The following is a 24,158-nucleotide window of genomic DNA, read 5'->3' as shown; positions in this document are numbered from 1 at the left end:
CCAGCAACCCTCAGTTTGTTTCCTGAGATTAAGAATTCCTCATATCAGTGAGGTCATATGATACATGTCTTTCTCTGTTTGACTTACTTCGCTCAGCATAACGCCCTCCAGTTCCATCCATGTCGTTGCAAATGGCAAGATCTCATTCCTTTTGATGGCTGCATAATATTCCATTGTATATATATACCACTTCTTTATCCATTCATCTGTCGATGGACATCTTGGCTCTTTCCACAGTTTGGCTATTGTGGACATTGCTGCTATAAACATCGGGGTGCACGTACCCTTTCAGATCCCTACATTTGTATCTTTGGGGTAAATACCCAGTAGTGCAATTGCTGGGTCATAAGGTAGCTCTACTTTCAACTTTTTGAGGAACCTCCATACTGTTTTCCAGAGTGGCTGCACCAGCTTGCATTCCCACCAACAGTGTAGGAGGGTTCCCCTTTCTCCACATCCCCGCCAACATCTGTTGTTTCCTGACTTGTTAATTTTAGCCATTCTGACTAGCGTGAGGTGGTATCTCATTGAGGTTTTGATTTGGATTTCCCTGATGCCAAGCGATATTGAGCACTTTTTCATGTGTCTGTTGTCCCTTTGGATGTCTTCTTTGGAAAAATGTCTGTTCATGTCTTCTGCCCATTTCTTGATTGCATTCTTTGTTCTTTGGGTGTTGAGTTTGATAAGTTCTTTATAGATTTTGGATACTAGCCCTTTATCTGATAAGTCATTTGCAAATATCTTCTCCCATTCTGTTCGTTGTCTTTTGGTTTTGTTGACTGTTTCCTTTGCTTTGCAAAAGCTTTTTATCTTGATGAAGTCCCAGTAGTTCATTTTTGTCCTTGCTTCCCTTGCCTTTGGCGATGTTTCTAGGAAGAAGTTGCTGCGGCTGAGGTCGAAGAGGTTGCTGCCTGTGTTCTCCTTTAGGATTTTGATGGACTCCTGTCTCACATTGAGGTCTTTCAATCATTTGGAGTCTATTTTTGTGTGTGGTGTAAGGAAATGGTCCAGTTGCATTCTTCTGCATGTGGCTATCCAATTTTCCCAACACCATTTGTTGAAGAGACTGTCTTTTTTCCATTGGACATTCTTTCCTGCTTTGTCAAAGATTAGTTGACCATAGAGTTGAGGGTCCATTTCTGGGCTCTCTATTCTGTTCCATTGATCTATGTTGTTTTTGTGCCAGTACCATACTGTCTTGCTGATGACAGCTTTGTAATAGAGCTGGAAGTCCGGAATTGTGATGCCACCAGCTTTGCTTTTCTTTTTCAACATTCCTCTGGCTATTTGGGTTCTTTTCTGGTTCCATACAAATTTTAGGATTATTTGTTCCATTTCTTTGAAAAAAGTGGATGGTATTTTGATGGGGATTGCATTGAATGTGTAGATTGCTCTAGGTAGCATTGACATCTTCACAATATTTGTTCTTCCAATGCATGAGCATGGAACATTTTTCCATTTCTTTGTGTCTTCCTCAATTTCTTTCATGAGTATTTTATAGTTTTCTGAGTACAGATCCTTTGCCTCTTTAGTTAGATTTATTCCTAGGTATCTTATGGTTTTGGGTGCAATTGTAAATGGGATCGACTCCTTAATTTCTCTTTCTTCTGTCTTGTTGTTGGTGTATAGGAGTGCCACTGACTTCTGTGCATTGATTTTATATCCTGCCACTTTACTGAATTCCTGTATGAGTTCTAGCAGTATTCGGGGTGAATAATCCTTTTAATGTACTGTTGGATCCTATTGGCTAGTATTTTGGTGAGAATTTTTGCATCCATGTTCATCAGGGATATTGGTCTGTAATTCTGCTATCATACTCATAGCAGTATGAGTTCTAGAGTCTTTTGGGTTTTCCACATAAAGTATCATATCATCTGCAAAGAGTGAGAGTTTGACTTCTTCTTTGCCGATTTAGATGCCTTTGATTTCTTTTTTTTTTTTTAATTTTTTTATTGTTATGTTAATCCCCATACATTACATCATTAGTTTTAGATATAGTGTTCCATGATTCATTGTTTGTGCATAACACCCAGTGCTCCATGCAGAACGTGCCCTCCTCAATACCCATCACCAGGCTAACCCATCCTCCCAACCCCCTCCCCTCTAGAACCCTCAGTTTGTTTTTCAGAGTCCATTGTCTCTCATGGTTCTTCTCCCCCTCCGATTTCCCCCCCTTCATTCTTCCCCTCCTGCTACATTCTTCTTCTTCTTTTTTTCTTTCTTAACATATATTGCATTATTTGTTTCAGAGGTACAGATCTGAGATTCAACAGTCTTGCACAAGCCTTTGATTTCTTTTTGTTGTCTGATTGCTGTGGCTAAGACTTCTAATACTATGTTGAATAGCAGTGGTGATAGTGGACATCCCTGCCGCATTCCTGACCTTAGGGGGAAAGCTCTCAGTTTTTCCCCATTGAGAATGATATTCGCTGTAGGTTTTTCATAGATGGCTTTTATGATATTGAGGTATGTACCCTCTATGCCTATACTCTGAAGAGTTTTGATCAAGAAAGGATGCTGTACTTTGTCAAATGCTTTTTCTGCATCTATTGAGAGGATCATATGATTCTTGTTCTTTCTTTTCTTAATGTATTGTATCACGTTGATTGATTTGCAGTTGTTGAACCAACCTTGCAGCCCAGGGATAAATCCCACATGGTCGTGGTGAATAATCCTTTTAATGTACTGTTGGATCCTATTGGCTAGTATTTTGGTGAAAATTTTTGCATCCATGTTCATCAGGGATATTGGTCTGTAATTCTCCTTTTTGATGGGGTCTTTGTCTGGTTTTGGGATCAAGGTAATGGTGGCCTCATAAAATGAGTTTGGAAGTTTTCCTTCCATTTCTATTTTTTGGAACAGTTTCAGAAGAATAGGTATTAATTCTTCTTGAAATGTTTGGTAGAATTCCCCTGGGAAGCCATCTGGCCCTGGGCTTTTGTTTTTTGGGAGATTTTTGATGACTGCTTCAATTTCCTTAGTGGTTATAGGTCTGTTCAGGTTTTCTATTTCTTCCTGGTTCAGTTTTGGTAGTTGATACATCTCTAGAAATGCATCCATTTCTTCCAGGTTATCTAATTTGCTGGCATAGAGTTGCTCATAATATGTTCTTAGAATTGTTTGTATTTCTTTGGTGTTGGTTGTGATCTCTCCTCTTTCATTCATGATTTTGTTGACTTGGGTCATTTCTCTTTTCTTTTTGATAAGTCTGGCCAGGGGTTTATCAATCTTGTTAATTCTTTCAAAGAACCAGCTCTTAGTTTCATTGATCTGTTCTACTGTTCTTTTAGTTTCTATTTCATTGATTTCTGCTCTGATCTTTATTATTTCTCTTCTCCTGCTGGGTTTAGGCTTTATTTGCTGTTCTTTCTCCAGCTCCTTTAAGTGTAGGGTTAGGTTGTGTACTTGAGACCTTTCTTGTTTCTTGAGAAAGGCTTGTATTGCTATATACTTTCCTCTTAGGACTGCCTTTGCTGCATCCCAACAATTTTGAATAGTTGTGTTTTCATTTTCATTGGTTTCCATGAATTTTTTAAATTCTTCTTTAATTTCCTGGTTGACCCATTCATTCTTTAGTAGGATGCTCTTTAGCCTCCATGTATTTGAGTTCTTTCCGACTTTCCTCTTGTGATTGAGTTCTAGTTTCAAAGCATTGTGGTCTGAAAATAGGCAGGGAATGATCCCAATCTTTTGGTACCGGTTGAGACCTGATTTATGACCTAGGATGTGATCGATTCTGGAGAATGTTCCATGGGCGCTAGAGAAGAATGTGTATTCTGTTGCTTTGGGATGGAATGTTCTGAATATGTCTGTGAAGTCCATTTGGTCCAGCGTGTCATTTAAAGTCTTTATTTCCTTGTTGATCTTTTGCTTAGACGATCTGTCCATTTCAGTGAGGGGGGTGTTAAAGTCCCCCACTATTATTGTATTGTTGTCGATGTGTTTCTTTGCTTTTGTTATTAATTGCCTTATATAATTGGCTGCTCCCATGTTAGGGGCATAGATATTTACAATTGTTAGATCTTCTTGTTGGATAGACCCTTTAAGTAGGATATAGTGTCCTTCCTCATCTCTTATTACAGTCTTTGGTTTAAAATCTAATTTGTCTGATATAAGGATTGCCACCCAGCTTTCTTCTGGTGTCCATTTGCATGATAAATGGTTTTCCACCCCCTCACTTTAAATCTGGGGGTGTCTTTGGGTCTAAAATGAGTCTCTTGCAGACAGTATATCGATGGGTCTTGTTTTTTAATCCAATCTGATAGCCTATGCCTTTTGATTGGGGCATTTAGCCCATTTACATTCAGGGTAACTATTGAAAGATAGGAATTTAGTGCCATTGTATTGCCTGTAAGGTGACTGTTACTGTATATTGTCTGTGTTCCTTTCTGGTCTATGTTGCTTTTAGGCTCTCTCTTTGCTTAGAGGACCCCTTTCAAGATTTCTTGTAGGGCTGGTTTCGTGTTTGCAAATTCCTTTAGTTTTTATTTGTCCTGGAAGCTTTTTATCTCTCCTTCTGTTTTCAGTGACAGCCTAGCTGGATATAGTATTCTTGGCTGCATATTTTTCTCATTTAGTGCTCTGAATATATCCTGCCAGTCCTTTCTGGCCTGCCAGGTCTCTGTGGATAGGTCTGTTGCCAATCTAATGTTTCTACCATTGTAGGTTACAGATCTCTTCTCCCGAGCTGCTTTCAGGATTTTCTCTTTGTCTCTGAGACTCGTAAGTTTTACTCTTAGATGTCGGGGTGTTGACCTATTTTTATTGATTTTGAGAGGGGTTCTCTGTGCTTCCTGGATTTTGATGCCTGTTTCCTTCCCCAAATTAGGGAAGTTCTCTGCTATAATTTGCTCCATTATACCTTCTGCCCCTCTCTCTCTTTCTTCTTCTTCTGGGATCCCAATTATTCTAATGTTGTTTCATCTTATGGTATCGCTAATCTCTCGAATTCTGCCCTCGTGATCCAGTAGTTGTTTATCTCTCTTTTTCTCAGCTTCTTTATTTTCCATTGTTTGGTCTTCTATCTCACTGATTCTCTCTTCTGCCTCATTTATCCTAGCAGTGAGCGCCCCCATATTTGATTGCACCTCATTAATAGCCTTTTTGATTTCTATTTGGTTAGATTTTAGTTCTTTTACTTCTCCAGAAAGGGTTTCTCTAATAACTTCCATGCTTTTTTCAAGCCCAGCTAGTATCTTTAAAGTGATGATTCTGAACTCTAGATCTGACGTCATACTAATGTCCGTATTGAGTAGGTCCCTGGCAGTCGGTACTACCTCTTGTTCTTTTTGTTGAGGTGATTTTTTCCATCTTGTCATTTTGTCCAGAGGAGAATAGATTAATGAAAGAACAAAATGCTAACAGGGTAACAACGTCCCCAGAAAATATACTCTAAACAAATCAGAAAAGACCTAAAGCAGTGGGAAAAGAAAGGGAAAGAGAGAAAAAAGAAAAAGAAAAAGAAAAAGAAGAAAAAGAAAAAGATAAAGATAAAAACAAACAAAAACAGAACAAAACAAAAAAAACAGAATGTGATCAAATATGATCAGGCTGGATTATAGATCAGTGCCACACACTAGATTTTGGGTGTATTTTGGTCTGTTAGAAGAAAGTGCCTCCCAAAATTTTAAAGAAAGAAAAACTTATATATGTACAAAAATAAGGGTTGATATGATGAAGGGATGGAGCATGACTGTAAAGATGGAAATTATAAAAAATTTTATAAAAGGAATTGATAAGAAGTTGTTTGAAAAAAGAAAGAAGAGGATTTAAAAAAAGAAGAAGAAGAAAAAAGGGAGAGAATGTGATCAGGCAGGAGTAGAAAAAAAACCATACAATAGAGATTTAGGGTATATTTTGATCTGTTAGAAGAAACTATCTCAAAATTTTAAAGAGAGAACAACTTATATATATATGCCAAAAATACAGGTAACTACTATGAAGGGATAGAATATAACTCTAAAAATGAAAAATAAAAAAGATTTTTAAAAAAGGGATTGATAAGATGTTGGTTGAAAAAGGGAAAAAGAGGGGCACCTGGGTGGCTCAGATGTTAAGCGTCTGCCTTCGGCTCAGGTCATGATCCCGGGGTCCTGGGATCGAGCCCCACATCGGGCTCCCTGCTCGGTGGGAAGCCTGCTTCTCCCTCTCCCACGCCCCCTGCTTGTGTTCCCTCTCTCGCTGTGTCTCTCTCTGTCAAATAAATAAATAAAATCTTAAAAAAAAAAAAAAAGAAAAATTCAAAAAAAAAAAAAGTTAAAAAAAATAATAACTTTGAAAGACTAAAGAATCATGGTAAAAAAGCCATGAATTCTATGTGCATTATTCCCCTAGCGCTGGAGTTCTGCCGTTCTCATTGATTGGTAAACCTGGTCTTGGCTGGCTGTTCTCGCTGATCTTCTGGGGGAGGGGCCTGCTGCTGTGGTTCCCAAATGTCTTTGCCGGAGGCGGAATTGCCCCGCCCTTGCCCGGTCCGGGCTAAGTAATCTGCGATCCCGTGTGGAGTCTCCAAACACAGCAGATCCCTGCGGTGCACTCCCGCGCCGCTCCTCCCAGGGGAGGAAGGGGAGTCTCCCCGGATCTGCCGCTTGTTGGGTCCCTGCTGGAGGAGCAGTGGCCCGACTGTGCCGCGGATCACAGTTTATGACAACCCCGAGCTGAGAGCCCGCGCCTCAGCTCTGTCCCTGCAGCCGGCTTCCCCGCTCCGATACCTGGGAGCTCTGCCGCACTCAGGCACCCCCGGTCTTTCTGTGACCCCGAGGGTCCTGAGACCACACTGTCCCATGAGGGTTCCACCCCCTGCTTAGCCACCGGAGTGACGTCCCTCAGCAGAGCCGACTTCTAAAAGTTCCGATTTTGTGCTCCGCGGCTCTATCACTTGCCAGAAGCAGCCGAAGGAGGCCCCTCCCCCGCCGTCTATCCTCCCGAATATCGCCTCGGATTCACTTCTCCGCACGTCCTACCTTCCGGAAAGTGGTCGCTTTTCTGTTCAGAGTTGTTGCTCTTCTTTTCTTCAATCTCCTGTTGAGTTTGTAGGTGTTCAGAATGGTTTGATCCCTATCCAGCTGAATTCCTGAGAGGAGACGAAATCCAGGTCTCCTACTCCTCCGCTATCTTGCTCCGCCCCCCCTGTGGTGTTCTTAATAATGGATCACTAAGGGAAATTTTTGAAATTCAACACTGAACATTGGGAACAGATATCCATATTGGAGACGCACATCACAGCACTGATAAAAATGACAACAAAGTTTTCCATCCAAGAGCCAGGCCATCCTTTTGTCTAGATCCAGCCCAAATTACATTTGTCTTTTAATTCTTGATCCATACATTCACATTTATATCTAAGTTATTTCTATATAAAACATTTTCTATCTACTTCACTAAAGGTATTATTATATTTTATGTATTTATTCTCACTCATATTATTATATTTTAATTTAAAGATTTACCTGCTCTGAAACTCAATGGAAGCTCACTGCTTTTTAAGACAGGATTCCACACAATACTGCTTGCTGTCTATCTGAAATAATTTGGTGCAAGTTCTTAAATTTTTCACAGTTGCGACTCTACCAATGTATCAAACCGAATAAGCTACAGAACATCAGAGCAGTGATAAACTTGTTCTAGGACTGCTCAATGTATTGAGTAACACCAAAGGTCATAATTTTAAAATTTCACATATACTAAGAAACTTTTCTAGAATTGCCATAGCTTAAAAATCTAAAAATCTTAAAAAAATTTTTTTCTCATTCTATGTAGATTATAATGGGGATTCTTCTTCCCCCTACCATTTTGTTTTTGGAGTTTCGCACATATGATGACCTCTCATATCAGACATCCAAGGAGAACGAAGATGGCAAAGAGAAAGAAGAGGAGAACATGGTCAGTGCTACCCTTGATCATAACAGTATCAATTCACTCTCGTTCTCAAAATTGTTGAGATTTCTCTTACCATGAGTTTAGAAACCACAATAATGGGGGAACTCTGTATAATTCTTTATTTTTGAAGACACCTGTCTGTTAAATGCTGTGCATTTCCCATTTGGCAACCTGCTTGCCGTGTGCCATTCTGTTTTCCAGGACGCGAATGCAGACACTGGTTCAAGAAAGGGTGATGAGGAGAATGAGCACAAAAAGCAAAGAAGCATCCCCATTGGAACGAAGATCTGTGAATTCTATAACGCTCCCATTGTCAAGTTCTGGTTTTACACGGTAAGGCTTCCTCCTTAGCATTTGCCACATAACGTGTTTTGAACACACAGAATTGTGAGACCCAAGAAACATGTCAAAGGCTTTTAAAAATGTTTTAAAATTCACAGAATTAAAATGAATTGTGAAAACAAAACCGGGACTAATTCAGATCTTCAGCTAAAATTGTATCTGGGTATCTTGTCCTATATTTACATACATGTAGGAATATGGCCATCGTAGCCCCAAATACACCACTTCATAAAGCAGAACAGTCCTGTTTCCTTAAGATGAAGGATTTTTTTTTAATGCCTTCAGTAATACAAACTTAGAGAAATACAGTTTTATTTTTAAATGAACATAGATGTCTTGTGATTTAAAGAGCAAACTCACAGACGCCATTTTTTTCCCCATAATACCAGTGGGCTTACCAAAGGAGTGTGGTTGAACCCAGATCATAAACTCCTAGAACAGGGGAGCAAATCAAGCCCTCTCTACTCTGAAATGCACACCAAACTGACCACTGCTTGGCTGCACACTCTCCTCCAGATGCCTTTGGTGGCCACTGTCTCCACATCCCCAAGAGTGAAGCACCATCTGTAACAAGAGTGGCCTTGACTTTGCACATGCATGCTATGACTTCTGCAGATAGGCTCTGGCTGCAGGAGGTCCCAGCAAGCATGCAGAGGCTCCCACAACCACTGAAGTCTGGGGAAGGTGGGACAAGACTACTCATGAAGTCCCAAGCACCAAGCTACAGCCTACACCAGGCAGGTCCTGGCATGGGGTTCCATTTGTAACTAGGCAGGAGCAGGCGATGGGAGATGAGGAGATGGGTCCAAGGCTGTGAATGGGGCATTAGGCAATGGGGTAGGCCGTAGGCAGAGGAAGGCTTCATGGGGACCTAGATCAACCGTGGGCCTGGACACCCAATTTTTTGGTGGCCATGATTGGTAATATGGAGAAGCCACTGCTACCCACCTGCTCTGGTCAGAACCAGCTGAACACCGTTGATGCCCCTGGCCTGCAGGAGAGCTCAGCACAGGGCTGAGCCAGGAGGCAGAGGAGCCCCAGTGTCACCCCGCACCTATGAATACTACCTCTGGCCTGTGGGAGGACATTGCACATTTTACAGCTTCCCAGGGGATTCTGATACAACCCAATTTTGAGAACTCTGGTTCTAATCCTTCTGCAAGGAACAAATCATGGATACAAGGGATTTTACCTATGTTACTGGTAAAGATTATACAACTGGGAGGGGGTGGAAGGTGAATCTTAAAAAAAAAAAACCTGCTGAATCACAAATACACAATTGCTAGAACACCCCATCCCTACTCCTCAACCCCACCCCCATAACTCCTGAAGAGGCCTGGACCAGCAAGAGGTTCTGGAAGTGAAGATGATTCATCAGCTCCACAGTGAATCAACCTCAGACAATCAACTTCAGACTACCTCCCTCCACCCCATACCTCACTTCCATATATCTCCAGACTCTGCATCTTTTCTTGACACAAAGATAAGAGGCATGCTATGCCCACAGCAAACCATAGATATGTCAATCCTAATTGTGGGGACTCAGGACAGCTCTGTGCACCTGGGCAGACAGCTCTCACCCCCGGCCCCCACCCCCGCCTTCTAACCTCCCACATCCATCAGCAGTGAAAAGATTCAAGAGGAAAATTTGCAAAGCAGGGAGAGTAAGTAACATTTTCCAACTTCCAGGAATGTAGAAGACACGTTAGTGCAATATTAAAATTTTCCTTATTATTTATCATAATTTTATGCAGCTCCATAATTCCCCCATGAGGGTGACAGTAGCCACAAATACATCTTCATTTATAAAATGAAATGCCAGTGTCCACATCATCCTGAAGTATAAAATGCCTCCCAACCTGCCCCAAAGTTTATCTGCACTGGTGATGTGAACAGGTTTCCTCTAGATGAGTCAGTCCAGTTGGAAAGGCAAATTTGTTTTAGAAGAGCTGTCAACCTGAAAATAGGATTTTCAAAAGTTTTTTTTTTTTTTTTTTCCAGTGAGTGTTATCTCCCCAAACACTGCTAATAGTTGTTCTGCCCTTCAGATATCATACTTGGGCTACCTACTGCTATTCAACTATGTCATCCTGGTGCGGATGGAGCGCTGGCCTTGTCTACAGGAGTGGATTGTCATCTCCTACATCGTGAGCCTGGCCTTAGAGAAAATACGAGAGGTGATTACTCCAAAGACCTGTCCCAGCCCCACTGAACACTGACTTTAGTTCAGATATAGCTTCTTATTGCAAAAACACTTCATGCAAATCATGAGTGCCATGGTACTTTTTTCTCTTTTGGGCTATCACAATCCCAAGTTTATTCCATTCCCTTGCTTAAGGTTTCTATGTCTTCTGCTTCCAACTGAAATTTGAATTTGCAAATCAAAACACAAAGCAAAATAAATGATGTTTAGTAATAAAAACAGTCTCAGTGCCTGTAAAAGCAATAGTAAATGCTGCCAGGAGATAAACCAATTACTACAACTGGTTACAAATTTTGGCTCTGTTTACTGCGAACTGAAACTAAAAACGGAGAGACACAAGATGATGTTTTACCTACAATTTAGGACTCAGAATCAAGGCTCCCTACCACCTGCAATGGGGATTCTTCCTTCTTATTAAGGAAGGAGTCTCAGGAGATTCTGAAAAGTGGCTGAGGAAATAGAGCCAGGTACTTTTCTACAAGTTTTAATTCACTATATTAGCTTGGAGAGGGAAAGCTTATATCCAAGAAAAAATGAATCTGAACTGAAAAAGCACACAGAAGGATTTCACGTGCTTCTTCCAACGGATATAGACCCAGTACTATTATTTTGCAATTGTTATTAACCCTTTCACTGAACTGAAAAAAAAATATCACTGGCAATTTCTTCCCAATAGAGTGAGTTTGCTGCTGGCAGTCTAACGAGAGCCCGAGGAACCAAAAAAGTGCCCAATCCAACATTTTACAACCCATCTCCTTTGCTACTAGTCTTTCTTTCCTAGTTGGGCTTCATCAGACTACAAATGTTACAACTGGGATTCCCCAAGTGGCCTGCCATGCCATCCCTATGCCACCGTGATCCCGCTGAGCATCAGCCATGTGCTAAGATACTGTTCTTTATTCTAGGAGCTCACCCTCTAGTTACAGCTCACCCTCCAGGCTACAGTACATGGGTGGTTAAACTAGTGAATCCCTTCTGTGTTGGCCAAAAAATAGACACCACCCCATCCCACTTGTGGGGTCTCCAGGAACCCCCCAGTCTTCATAACTAAAGGGGTACCACAGCAGACCCCCACCTTACTGCACACCATAGCTGCATCCATGGGGTTCACTCTCTGTGTACCTGTGCATGCTGTTTGTTAAAAATTTTTAATTTTACCCTGAGGAAGTAGTGATTTTTAATCAGTGGGGTTTTTTTTTTTAAGATTTATTTATTTGAGAAAGAGAGAGTGTGCATTGGAGGAGAGGCAGAGGGAGAGGGAAAGAGCGTCTCAAGCAGACTTCCCGCAGAGCACAGAGCCTGATGTGGGGCTAGATCTCATGACCCTGAGATCATGACCTGAGCCAAAATCCAGAGTAAGATGCTTAACTGACTGAGCCACCCAGGCACCCCAAATCAATGGTCATTTTTAAAGGGTAATATCTCAAGTAGGAGAAAAATCATTTAAGTTTCCCCTGACTTCTCATATCTAAGTTGCAAAGGAATTGTGGCAAACAAACATCTCCTAGCCCAATTCTGCCATCTCCAACAGGTCCCCTTTTGTGGGACCACATGGGTGTATCTCTGCTCTAGACTTTTCCTCCTGGACTAACTCTGGAACGTGGGCTGATGGGCACATATCCAGAGAATTAAAAAAGAAATCAAGAGGCAGCTGCTTTAATTTCACCCAGAAGGACATAATTTAGAAGGCATTTCCTGAGAATTTGTGAAACACTGCATCTAGGAATATAGAGGATTCCATGGAATTTCCCTTTCGAGATATCTTTCTCTGTCTGAGAAGATTAGTGTTTAAAGGTCTTAGGCAGGAAATGGGACCAGATGCCCTGGAATGTTCCACCAGTCCTATCTTTCCAAGATTCTAAGAGGCTTCCAACACAGCACTCCCTGTTTATTGTTCTTTGGCATTTGTTTTCAGATCCTCATGTCAGAACCAGGCAAACTCAGCCAGAAAATAAAAGTTTGGCTTCAGGAGTACTGGAACATCACGGATCTCATGGCCATTTCCATGTTCATGATTGGAGCAATGCTTCGCCTACAGAAGCAGCCATACATGGGCTATGGCCGAGTGATCTACTGTGTGGATATCATCTTCTGGTACATCCGTGTCCTGGACATCTTTGGTGTCAACAAGTATCTGGGGCCCTATGTGATGATGATTGGAAAGATGGTTAGTATCGACACCCCATTAGGACCTAGAGATGCTGAGGTTGTGGTTAAGACCTGAGACCAGGCCTTGGGTGTAGCTTTGTTAGACTTCATTTGGTCTTTCCTTTGCAGTTGATTTCCTGCAGGAAACATTTTTGCTTTAAGATACATAGTTCTCTTACATGTTAATACTGTGTGTATATGTATATACACAGTATATACTACTTTATATAGGGAAATATATATACTGTATATATGTACAATACTAATACTGTGTGTGTGTGTATATATATGTGTGTGTATATATATATATTTATAAATATAGCAATAACCTGGTTCATAACATGGGATGAAAGCCAGAAACAAATAGGGCCCAGGGTCACTCCCCCACCCTTATTCCAAACAGTCTTCAGCCCATGTACTCTGGCCTGGAGTGGACATAGGCAATTTATGTTATTAAGGCCAAAACAAATCCATGGCAACATTTCTTTCAGAATAAATCATACAATATGAAACAAAAAGAATGAGTAAGCAGATCATCCTTACATCACTTAAAATAGCTTCAGTGTTACAACTCACCCCGGAAGAAAGGAAGTTTCTTAAGTTTAGGAATAACTCTTTATAGCGCAAGCCGCTTTGAGTGAAGGGATATATGGTTTAGCTTATCCTGGCAAGGGCTCTCATCTTCAGGGATATCCAAAATTAGGAATTATACCAGTTCAGTATCCTCAGTAACCAGAGCATTGCTCTGGGATATAGAGAATGCCTGATTGGCTAACCACTCAGCATTTGTGTAATGAATGAATAAATATTCTGTACTCTTAATTCATTATCTTGTTCCTTTCTTAGATATCTCCTCCTCTGTTTCCCTTACAAATTCCCATGTTTACCCCATAAGTCTTCCCTTTCTCCATCTGTTGTTGTAGTTATGAGAGGAATATTTGTTTATGGGCAACAATAGAGGAGAAGAAAGAGTAAGAGCAAATGAGGGAGTCAATGTTCTAGAATAAGATGTATGCATTGCATGGCATATGAAAACAAGGAGCCCATGGATGGGATAGAGAGAAGGGAAAGAGGCTCTCTTCATCCTAATTAAACACTCATGAAGTTATCAAGGAGAGCAATAGCAAGAGAACCTGGCCCATGAGTCAACACAGTAAGAGACACATTTTCTCTCTACTCAGATGATTGACATGCTGTATTTTGTGGTCATCATGCTGGTTGTGCTGATGAGTTTTGGAGTAGCCCGTCAAGCCATTTTGCACCCAGATGAGGAGCCTTCTTGGAAACTGGCCCGAAACATCTTCTACATGCCCTACTGGATGATCTATGGAGAGGTGTTCGCAGACCAGATAGACCGTAAGAATAGAATTGATAGTAAGATTCTCTTCCCTGCTTCTGAGGCAGATGATCAGTTCCAAATTAATGGAAGAGCGTGTGTTAATTTGGAAATAAATTATTTTTTATTCTGCCATGAGCATCAAATTATTTTATGAAGGAATAAGTGCAGAATATGAAATGTAGATTTTTAAGACATCAGTCATTTCTTCTATTCTAAAAACCATTAATCAGAATTTTGAAAGAGTCTCCCATTCCTTTAGCTGGACCTGGTGAACATCTTATCACATGAATGTAGTCCCAGTGTCAATATCCCAGTATTTCTTCAACCTAAAATTCTTTCTACCCCAAGACAGAGCGGGTAGTGTTATTCCAATAGAATGAGATAGTAAGCATGACAGGGTGACTGGTGCCTTGTGTCATCCTCATCTTCAAGTCTCTTCTCCAAAGCCCATTATCCACATGGCTATCAATTTCCTCTTCACTTATGGAGTTCAACTTTTTAAAATTATTATTATAAACAATAATCTGGATATTAGCAGAGGAAATGAGCCATAATCCTGTGTGGATTTCTGAGGGGTATAGGACCCAGCTCCTCTCCAGGCTAAGCTGGCAGGTCATGCTGTCTCTTGTGTTGTAGGAAGCGAAGCTCAAATGTTCTTATACCTATTTCACCTGGCCAGTTAATGTCCCACCAATGAATGAGGCTCTTCAGATCCATTTTTATGTCCATACCCATACCTTCATTTGCATGTTGTGCTCTGTCACAAAGATACAGATACAACAGCATGTCTGCTCTTTCCAGTATTCTGCTTCTTGGGGATAGATGGTCTTGAACATCCTCCTCTTGTATGAAATGCAGGGTTCTCAGTACATCTTCTGCTACCGGGTTAGACTGATAACTAGTTCACACAATGCCTTCCATCTAGCTTTTATAATATGATTCCAAACATATCATTATCACCGGTATCTCAAAGTCAATTGTTGAATGTGTTTGTAGCTTGGTAAACTGGAACATAAAAATCTAACTTGCTTTCAAAAGAATATTTGCTTTGGTAAACATATGATCCAGACATAAATTGTAATATTTTTATTTTTTTTAATTATTAAATTGGGTAATGAGAAAATAAAGAGGCAAAAGAGGCTATTTTCAGTAACACCATTAAATGTTGGTTTTTGACTCTTGGTCTGACTATTGCATAATAATTTTTCATTTATTTGTGCCTATGAGATATTTGAATTGGGATATAGAGAATGCCTGATTGGCTAACCAATTGGTTAAAATGATCATCTGCCAATAGCCTCATATCTTTTTCACAGTATTTTCAACTAGTGAACTTTTTATTGCTTATGAAATGGTAAAACCAATATTCATGAAATATATATGTACTTCTTAAAATTAATAATGTATACAGTTTCTTCTAAATAGACCACTGTTTCTAAGCATGAATCTATAATTCCCAAACTTGAGTACGTTGCATTTCTTGACAACCAAAACCGTTCTGTGTTGCTAATCATTTGTTTTACTTTTTTCTCAACTGTCATCTTATTTTCTTTCCTCCCTTCCTGTCACACTAAAAAAAATAAAATCCTGCTTTCCAACTGCTATATAGTCTACGCCATGGAAATTAATCGTAAGTTTACACAGAATTGATGATTCTACTCCATGAAATGTGTGTACTAATCAATCTTTCCCTTAGCTAATTAGTGACAGCCTTACACTTGTTTTAAATACTTCTCTTGTTTTCTGGGGTCAATACTTTTCTAAACTGTAAGTAAGTAAAAACTAGGTAGACTATAAATTCATGGAAGTTACTTCACTGATCACTGTTGGGATCATTCTATTTTTTAGTTCAGGACACAGGTCCCAAAGGATCAGAGTGGCATTTTGAATGAGCTGAGAGAGAGAAAAGATGATTTTCCAAACATGACACCAGAACCAGTGATTAATGGATTTGAGGGTAGAGGGCACCCTTACCTCCTTCCTCATAACAAAATTATTTCCAAAGTTCATGTACAAGTGAGACCAAGGAGACAACATAAGTTGATGTTAAATTATCAGAAGACACAATAGCTTTCTAATGGATAACAGTACAGAAAAAAAATATAAAGATAGATTTAGCTGCTTAGAAATTAAGAACTTCTGTATATGAAAAACACAAATACAGAAATGGGAAAATGTTTATAAATATGACAAGTCAAGTTTCTTATTTTCTTTCTATGAGTTGATATTTTTCATATGGAAAATTATTGCTTATGAAATCAGGAAAAAAATCATCTTAAAAAAGAAATAGATCACGTAATGGCATATGTAAGTTATTTATTCTATTCATTTTATGTAAAAAGTACAAAAAGAAAAACTTTTGTTTCAGCTCCTTGTGGCGACAACCAGTATGATGAGGAAGGCAAGCGGCTCCCTCCATGTATCCCGGGTGCCTGGCTCACACCCGCCATCATGGCATGCTACCTACTGGTGGCCAACATCCTGCTGGTGAACTTGCTTATTGCAGTTTTCAAGTATGTATCAAGGCTGATGACCGGGTGCCTATTATTTATTACATTACAAATTTCCAGTTTAATCTTGGAACACTCATGCGGCCATGGATTTACACAGAATTTCAGTAGGGCTTTTAAATGTGTAGAATTTTTGCAATCTCTTTCATTCAAACTTAATCAGCCTTCATGTATTCATGAATCAAAAGTTGACACTTAAATACATTTAAAAAAAATTTTTGATGGTTCAATATTTTATTTTTTTATTGAAGTATAATTAACATACAGTGTTGTATCAGTTTCGGGTATAAAGTACAATGATTCAATAATTCTGTACATTATTCAGTGCTCAACAGGATGCATTAGTGTACTCTTAATCCCCTTTATCTATTTCACCCATCCCCCCCACCTCCCCTCTGACAACCACCAGTTTGTTCTCTGTGTTTAAGAGTCTGGTTTGTTGTTTTGTTTTGTTTTTTCTTTCCTCTGTTTTTTCTTTGTTTGTTTTGTTTCTTATATTCCACATATAAATGAAATCATATGGTATTTGTCTTTGTCTTAAATACATTTAAACTTAATCTTGGTTAGTATTTTAACACTTTAACATGTATTTTAATCTAATGAAAATATTTCCTTAGATGAAAGTCTCCTGGAGTAGGGAAGATTTGATTAAGACATGCCTTCAATTCATTATCAGAGGCACAGAAAGCAATGTTAATTCCATAAGCTGTGACAATTACTGTAATTATATAAAATATTTCATTTAAAATAAAATGTGGTTACAGAATAGAAGATAAAATGGCCTAGGAAAGACATGGCTTAAACTATAAAATCAAGTTTCTGGTAAAACTTGTCCATTTTGGCATGATGTGTTGAGCATGTGACTGTGCTTAATAAATGTTCAAAAAAAAATTCTAGCTTCTAAGATGAAAAACATGAGGGAAAAATCCTTCACAGAAATATAGAATCTTAGAGCTGACCAGGGCTTTGGAAAGAATCTGGTTCAAACTCTTGTTCAAGTGTATTGCAGGTTTAAATACTTCAAAATGCTTAGCTGAATAGCTCCTACCTTTAAAAATATGAAATAAAATTTTCCTGAGCATATGAATCAGTAGGCTGTAGTATGGTGTTTCAAGAGAGCAGTAGGCAGCAGTTTCAATATACTTAATTCTTAATTATTTATATGCGTAAAATGTCCTTGGGTGTAGATAATCCACATTGATAGATAAACCGAAAGGGTAATCTAGGAGTCAGTACTAAGGGGCACTAAAAGGCCATTTCACTGTTTATTTTCATTTCAATGTGAGTGACCAATTGCCCTGGGAAATCAAAATGAAAAGTAAAATAACTAAATCTTTATTCTTTTTAAAGCAATACTTTCTTTGAAGTAAAGTCAATATCCAACCAGGTGTGGAAATTCCAGCGATATCAGCTGATAATGACATTTCATGACCGGCCAGTCCTACCTCCACCAATGATCATTTTAAGCCACATCTATATAATCATTATGCGTCTCAGTGGCCGCTGTAGGAAAAAAAGAGAAGGGGACCAAGATGAACAGGATCGTGGACTGAGTATGTGCAGGACTCTTTCATTTCTATCTTGGGCGAATTTCAAGAGTGTTCCAACTGGACACCCTCATGGAAATCTCACTAAACTACTTAAATTGTGTGAAAACATAACACTCTAGTCCAACTGTTGTTCTTCGCAAATGCTTCTCATTTTATGTTGATTTTATTCCAGTTCTGTTAGTTTATGAGTAATTAGTGTTACAGAAAGCCTGCTCATGAAGAGATCAGAAATTGAGAGTTCTTGAAAATGACTCCTCTATATAAATTCAATGTTCCTTTAAGAACGTTTCCACTTGTTGCATCTCAAGAGGATAGGAAAATAATTCTGTCCACCCGACTCCATAAAATACATGCAAAATGTTCTCCAGAAAATAGTACTTGGTTTCACTTTGCAAAAGCTATAATAGTGGTGTTTTGTGTTAAAAAGTAAGCCATTTTGCTCCAACGGAAAGATGATTGCTGCATATTACAACCTGTTTGAGTAAAAAACAATTGGAATAGTCAGAGAATTGCCCACAAGTGACGGGCAAGGGAGCGTAATTCCAGTTGGGGTGTGAAATTCGCAATGGCGCAACTAAATTGATTCTTCATGGACAGGGCTCATTTCTCACTTGGCAAACCGTTCTCCCTTCACGCAGAGCTGTTTCTCAGCGACGAGGAGCTGAAGCGGCTGCATGAGTTCGAGGAGCAGTGTGTTCAGGAGCACTTCCAGGAGAAGGAGGATGAGCAGCAGTCGTCCAGCGATGAGCGCATCCGTGTCACTTGTGAGAGGTGTGCCCAGGGCAGGGCCAGTGCCAAGGGTGTGTGGGCTCCTCCGCCCCATTCTAAGGGGGATGCCAACGTTCGTATAAATGTTCACTCCAGGTTCTCTTGTTTGTTCAAACTTTGGGTTCTTTACGTGTTTTCCCCCCGAAATAGTGTGAAAATATCTAACGTGAAATGGTGATTGTAAATTGTATATAGAAGGGAACGATGACATGTATTGCAAAAATTCCAGACCCAAACTAAACCAAACCAAACCAAAAACCCCTGACAGTTCTTGCCCACCCCCAAAGTGGGAGATTTTACTGCAATACCCTGCATCAATGAAGAGAAAAATCAGCTGCAGGGCTGTGTAAATACTAGGGAAGCAGTCTTTTGACTTGTGGTTGACTTTGTCAAGGATGGTATCCCCCTAGGGACTGACCTGTTCATCCTACCTTAATGTTCTTGTTGCTCCGTTCCCAAACTGGCAGAGCAGAGGTAAAGGCTCCCTCCTCTTTGCTTCTATGAGACCAGGAACTACGGGAGAGGCAGAGGTGTCTGTCCCCCATGAGGATGGAAACTTCTAAACTAGGGCAGGGTGTGTTTTTCACACCTTTACATCCCCAGTCCCAACAAAAGCAGCATCATCCATATGGTAGTGCTTAATAAATGCAGAATGAATGAATACATGTGTGCACGAATCTGTGAATGAGCAAATGAAGGCAGGTGAGGGAGAGCCATTAAAGGGTGACATTTTCCGAACTTTTCAGTATTGCTCTTCCTGCAGCTGGGAACTAGTAACCAGCAAAGGGTAGACAGGAACAATAAAACTACACTCTCTATATTTTTCTAATCATATAATTTTTAAGAACATTTATCACTTAATAAAAGCAATGTAAGCTTTTATTATTATTATTATTTAAAGATTGTGATAATCGATAAAATATCATTCCAAAGAGTTTAACCAACACTGCATGTAGAAGGATGATGCCTACGGGGATTCTAGCTTATCATTCTGTCCTTCAGTACTCAGAATTAAAGTTTCCTGGTACAGCTGCATGTATATATTGATAAACATAAAGACATTCACAAGAACATAACAACTACAACAGAATTCACAGTACACTTTGAAGTCTCCCTGCTGTGCACATTCAGGCCAGTGACTCTGCCACAGCCCACAGGAGAGACAATGCCCCTGGCAGCTCCAGGTCTCTTGTCCCTCTCCCCTCCCAGCCCTAGTCACCTTGTAATCCAGCCTACCAAATTCAAGGGTTATCTGCACCAACTTTTGGCCTTAATAAGGCACATTTAAAAAAAAAAAAAACTTTTAAATACATCTTTGCTGTCTTAATAGTAACTGCTAAGCTTTCAAGATATAAAAATTATTTCTTCCTGAGAAAGATAAGCTACTCCCATCTTATAATCTAAAATCTCAACTTTTTAGTTAGACATTAACTTGGATTTAATCACAGCCAGTAATTTACAATGGAAATTGTGTTTTGTTTCACTCTGCCTCTTCCCTTTCGCCCTTCCCCCAGCATTGTTTGGATTTTTACCATTCTTGGAGCAAGCCTCCAAGAATGTGGTTATCAGGTCACTACCAAACTGCATTTTCCTCTTGGGGCTCTGTGCACACGTAATAGGAATGAAAGTGTGCTGGGCAGTAAAAACATCTACTTCCCGTTTCCCTTGGCTGAGATCTCCAGGAGTGATGGCAGTACATTCCTGCCCCTCCGGTTCCCTTGTTGACCCTTTCTAGGCTGAATCACAGGTGAATATTGGAGACAAATGGAGGAGGAGGTTTGAGGAGAAGGTACTTTTCCTTCTCCCTTAACCAGGACAGCTGAGGAGCAGGAAAGAGGGTGGAAGAATAGAAATAAAATTGGTTATTTTTACCTAAATTTAACACCAGTGATTACTTTTAAAATCAAATTTTTGAGTACTCAGATATTTCTGCCATTTTTAAAAAATCTTCTTTATATATTGGATTGTTTTTATTTTCCATGTCACCATTTGCCATTTGATGATTCTCCTGTCATCCCCAGCACCATTCAATCTGCAGGATCTGGGTAGGAGTGAGCCTCCATGAAAGGTGCGCTTGGCATTAGTCCCTGCCTGGCCTCCCTGTTGTCTGGTACCTTTCAAAACCTGGGCCAGCAATTTGCATGACTCAGTCTCACAAACGTGTTCACACAGGAAGTTTACATACTTGTGCTCCTCCATGCAGGGTGTTTTGAGGGCTTACGTGCAGGAACCAAATTCATGCTCTTCCCTTAACGTTTGGAAAGTAATCTATGAAATTCTAACAATTTCACCCAACTTCACCATTTTGTGAGATCCAACATTTAATCCCTCAATCAGAGATTTACAATATGATTCAGTTTTTAGTTAGCACAATCCTGCAGCAGGGTATTTAACCCAAAGCCCCACCCAGCATGCCCACTTAGCTGATTTAGGGCACTGCACTCATGGTTTTCCTCCCAAATTTGGACATCCTCTTCCGTGCTCTGAGCTCTGAGAGCATCTGAGTGCTCCGTAATCATTTCTGCTCTTCCAATTCATTTTGCACTCACTAGACTCTAATCTGGTTGCATCGCTCCCCGCTAGCTCTCTTTAAAAGTCTTCCAGTGGCTCCCATTGCTCCCAGGTCCAGCCTCACCCTGGACTGTCCTCCCTTCATGCTTGGTACTCCAGTCTTGTTGGCCTCCTTTCATTTCCTCAAAGCCACCACTCCCTTCCTGCCATAGGGGTTTTTGCACATGTTGTAACCTCTGTCTATTCATCCTTTGGATCTCTGCTCAAATGTCAATTCCTTATGGGAAACTTCCCTGACCACCCACACCTTAGACTATGTCAAGAAGCCTGCACATCTCCACGCAGCAGGAGCTTGAGTTTTTGAATGAATGGATGATTAAAAAGTTCATGTCCTGACTTGAATGCAAATTTCCATCCTATCCTTAATGAATATCAAATAGAATATCAACTATGCTCCCTCTGGGTTTGCAACTTTGATTTTGCTATTGGCAACTAGGAACAGTCTCAATACACAAATGATTCTGCTACCCATAACTGTCAGGAAGATCTTTAATATCAGCAACACCAAAACAACTGGTGGTGTTGACAGGTGTTGACAGGTGTTGTTTCTTTGCTTGAAAGGTTAATATCAGATAACCAAGAGGGCTTGTGGAAGAACATTTTACAAATAACTTCTGCCAGCACAACCAAGGTAGAATTTGTCAACCTAGATATTCATCACACCAGGTTAATCCCTAGTAACATGTATCTTTATCAATCAGAACTTGAAGGCCATCTCTGTGTCTCTTGAAAATTCACTGTTGAGTACATCATTCCTTTTGTGGTTTGGCATCCCTTGGTTCACAGATTCAAGAGCAACTGAGTTGAAAAGAATCTTTTCTAAAAAAACTTTGTCAGAGATTCAACTTCCTTTTCTTGAACAATGAGATTATGTAATCCAGTGTGTTTTCCTTTTTTCCATGGCATCAAGGAAGCTTCACACCAAACTTAATATTTAATTAATACAGGTATATTATTATAGGTTTTTGGAATGCATGGTATACGTTTCCTCCTTATTATCTCTTCTTCATTCATATCTTCCATTTACATAAATTTTTATTTTGCATATATGATATTTTCAAGTATGCAGGCTCTAATTCATAAACCATATATTCTAAATGCTCTTGGTCTTGTACTTAAGCATCTATGGGTCTTAGACTAGCCAAACCTATAATAGAAGGTCTGGATTCCCCCAAAACCTCTGGGTCAAGTGGTTTCTTGTCATATTTGTGGATCTGGGTTAAGGTGTTAGGTTTCCTCTAGGCTTGATTAGAAAAGCAGCAATTTGTGGTCTTGAGATCTTATTTGGTATTCTTTCCCTGAGTAATCAAGTAGAGATGCTGGTAACAGAGACCATAACAAGAAAGACAAGAAGGAGAGAAATGAGATAATCAGTAGAAGGAGACCTGAAAGAGAGATGGGTCTCAGAAAGGAGGTGGGTAATTCCTCTGGTGTAGACAAGGTCATAGAAAGACAAACACACAGGGCACCTGGGTGGCTCAGTTGGTTAAGTGACTGCCTTCGGCTCAGGACATGATCCTGGAGTCCCTGGATCGAGTCCCACATCGGGCTCCCTGCTTGGCGGGGAGTCTGCTTCTCCCTCTGACCCTCTTCCCTCTCGTGCTCTCTGTCTCTCATTCTCTCTTTCTCAAATAAATAAATAAAATCTTAAAAAAAAAAAAGAAAGACAAACACACAGTGATGGGAGAGACGTTTGGTGAAGATTCCATCTGAATGTCTTAATCTTAGAAATTAATAGGAGTCAAAGTTGCTTGGATTATGGGGAAGGGGTGGGATTAAATGTGGGAGTTTTAATGTTTCTAGTAAATGACAATCTTGTTCCTTACCTAACTTTGAGAGCCAATTCAAGGACAGATAGAGATATCAGGCAGATAGAGATAAAAATAGTATTGGCTGTATTAGTAATAAATGTTGTGCTAGAGGATGTGGTTCAGTTGTTGCCAAATTCACAGAATTAGCCATAGCTACTCAGTCACAGGCACCTGCAGGCCTTCGTTCTCACAGGCAGAATCAGCTTTCCCCACTAAACTTACCATATGAACAAAACAAAGTGAGAACCCATGCTCTCTGCAGGCAGCTAGCGCCCAAACAGAGAGAGAGAGAGAAAAGCAAACTGGTGTCCTGGTCCCCAAATTCCAACCAGAAAATCAGTCCTCCTCAAGAATAAATAAAGGACTGGAGAGAGACCAAGAGTTTTACACTAAAAGAAAGTCCAGACACATAGGAAGAAATGATAGGAATGGGGAAAGAGTACCCTTAGCAATATTACAGACTTGCAGCCACTGAGGAGGATTTGAGTTCACCTTTAGGGGAAATATGATAGGAAAGGAGTTAGCCAGGAGATTGCTCAGCAGGAACATGGAGGACATATATGAAATTAGCTAACATGACTTTGTATTGGGCCAAGTCAAGGTGACTCCAATGACCTTCATCAGTGACTCTCTACAGCCCAAGGGCAAGAATGCAGTTAGTGAATGAAGCATGGGGCATAGCAAAAGGGAGGCTGAAAGGGACCTATGATCCCAAGAACCAATCAGTGGGGATACCACAACGATGTTAGTGTTTGTAAATGGTAGCATAAACATTAAACTGCCTCAAGACACCATTTTTCCCTGCCCAGCTGTGGAGTCCTAGTGGCAATAGAGGAAGGAGCAGAGTGGGCACTATTATGTTGAACGTAAGGGAGGGAGAACCTAGGATATTACTAAGAGCTTCAGTGAGTGGCTGACCAGAGTCTCGCCTGAACAGAGAGTGGAATACAACCAGAAAAGTCTAATGATTTAGATGACTTGAGTTCTAGAAACCAAGGAGGTCTGAAGTATGGCCATGTTGGTATATATAAATGATGT

The 24,158-nt window shown here is 40.1% G+C and overlaps 1 protein-coding gene across 1 annotated transcript in view; it reads left to right on the top strand.

Annotated features, from left to right (window-relative positions):
• The window catches only part of TRPM1 (transient receptor potential cation channel subfamily M member 1), an 85,681-nt gene that overhangs the window by 45,889 nt on the left and 15,634 nt on the right, over positions 1-24,158 (top strand). Inside the window, exons 18-26 of the mRNA XM_032391279.1 lie at positions 7,759-7,881; positions 8,080-8,211; positions 10,269-10,397; positions 12,339-12,590; positions 13,753-13,927; positions 15,520-15,540; positions 16,279-16,423; positions 17,771-17,973; positions 18,609-18,741. Coding sequence (XP_032247170.1) covers positions 7,759-7,881; positions 8,080-8,211; positions 10,269-10,397; positions 12,339-12,590; positions 13,753-13,927; positions 15,520-15,540; positions 16,279-16,423; positions 17,771-17,973; positions 18,609-18,741 — 1,313 coding nt within the window. The remainder of the gene's footprint in view (positions 1-7,758; positions 7,882-8,079; positions 8,212-10,268; positions 10,398-12,338; positions 12,591-13,752; positions 13,928-15,519; positions 15,541-16,278; positions 16,424-17,770; positions 17,974-18,608; positions 18,742-24,158) is intronic.

Source organism: Phoca vitulina, unplaced genomic scaffold (assembly GCF_004348235.1).
Source record: "Phoca vitulina isolate PV1807 unplaced genomic scaffold, GSC_HSeal_1.0 scaffold61, whole genome shotgun sequence".
NCBI classification, from domain to species: Eukaryota; Metazoa; Chordata; class Mammalia; order Carnivora; family Phocidae; genus Phoca; species Phoca vitulina.
The sequence above is the reverse complement of the archived record's forward strand: the minus strand, read 5'-3'. Positions and strand labels throughout refer to the sequence as shown.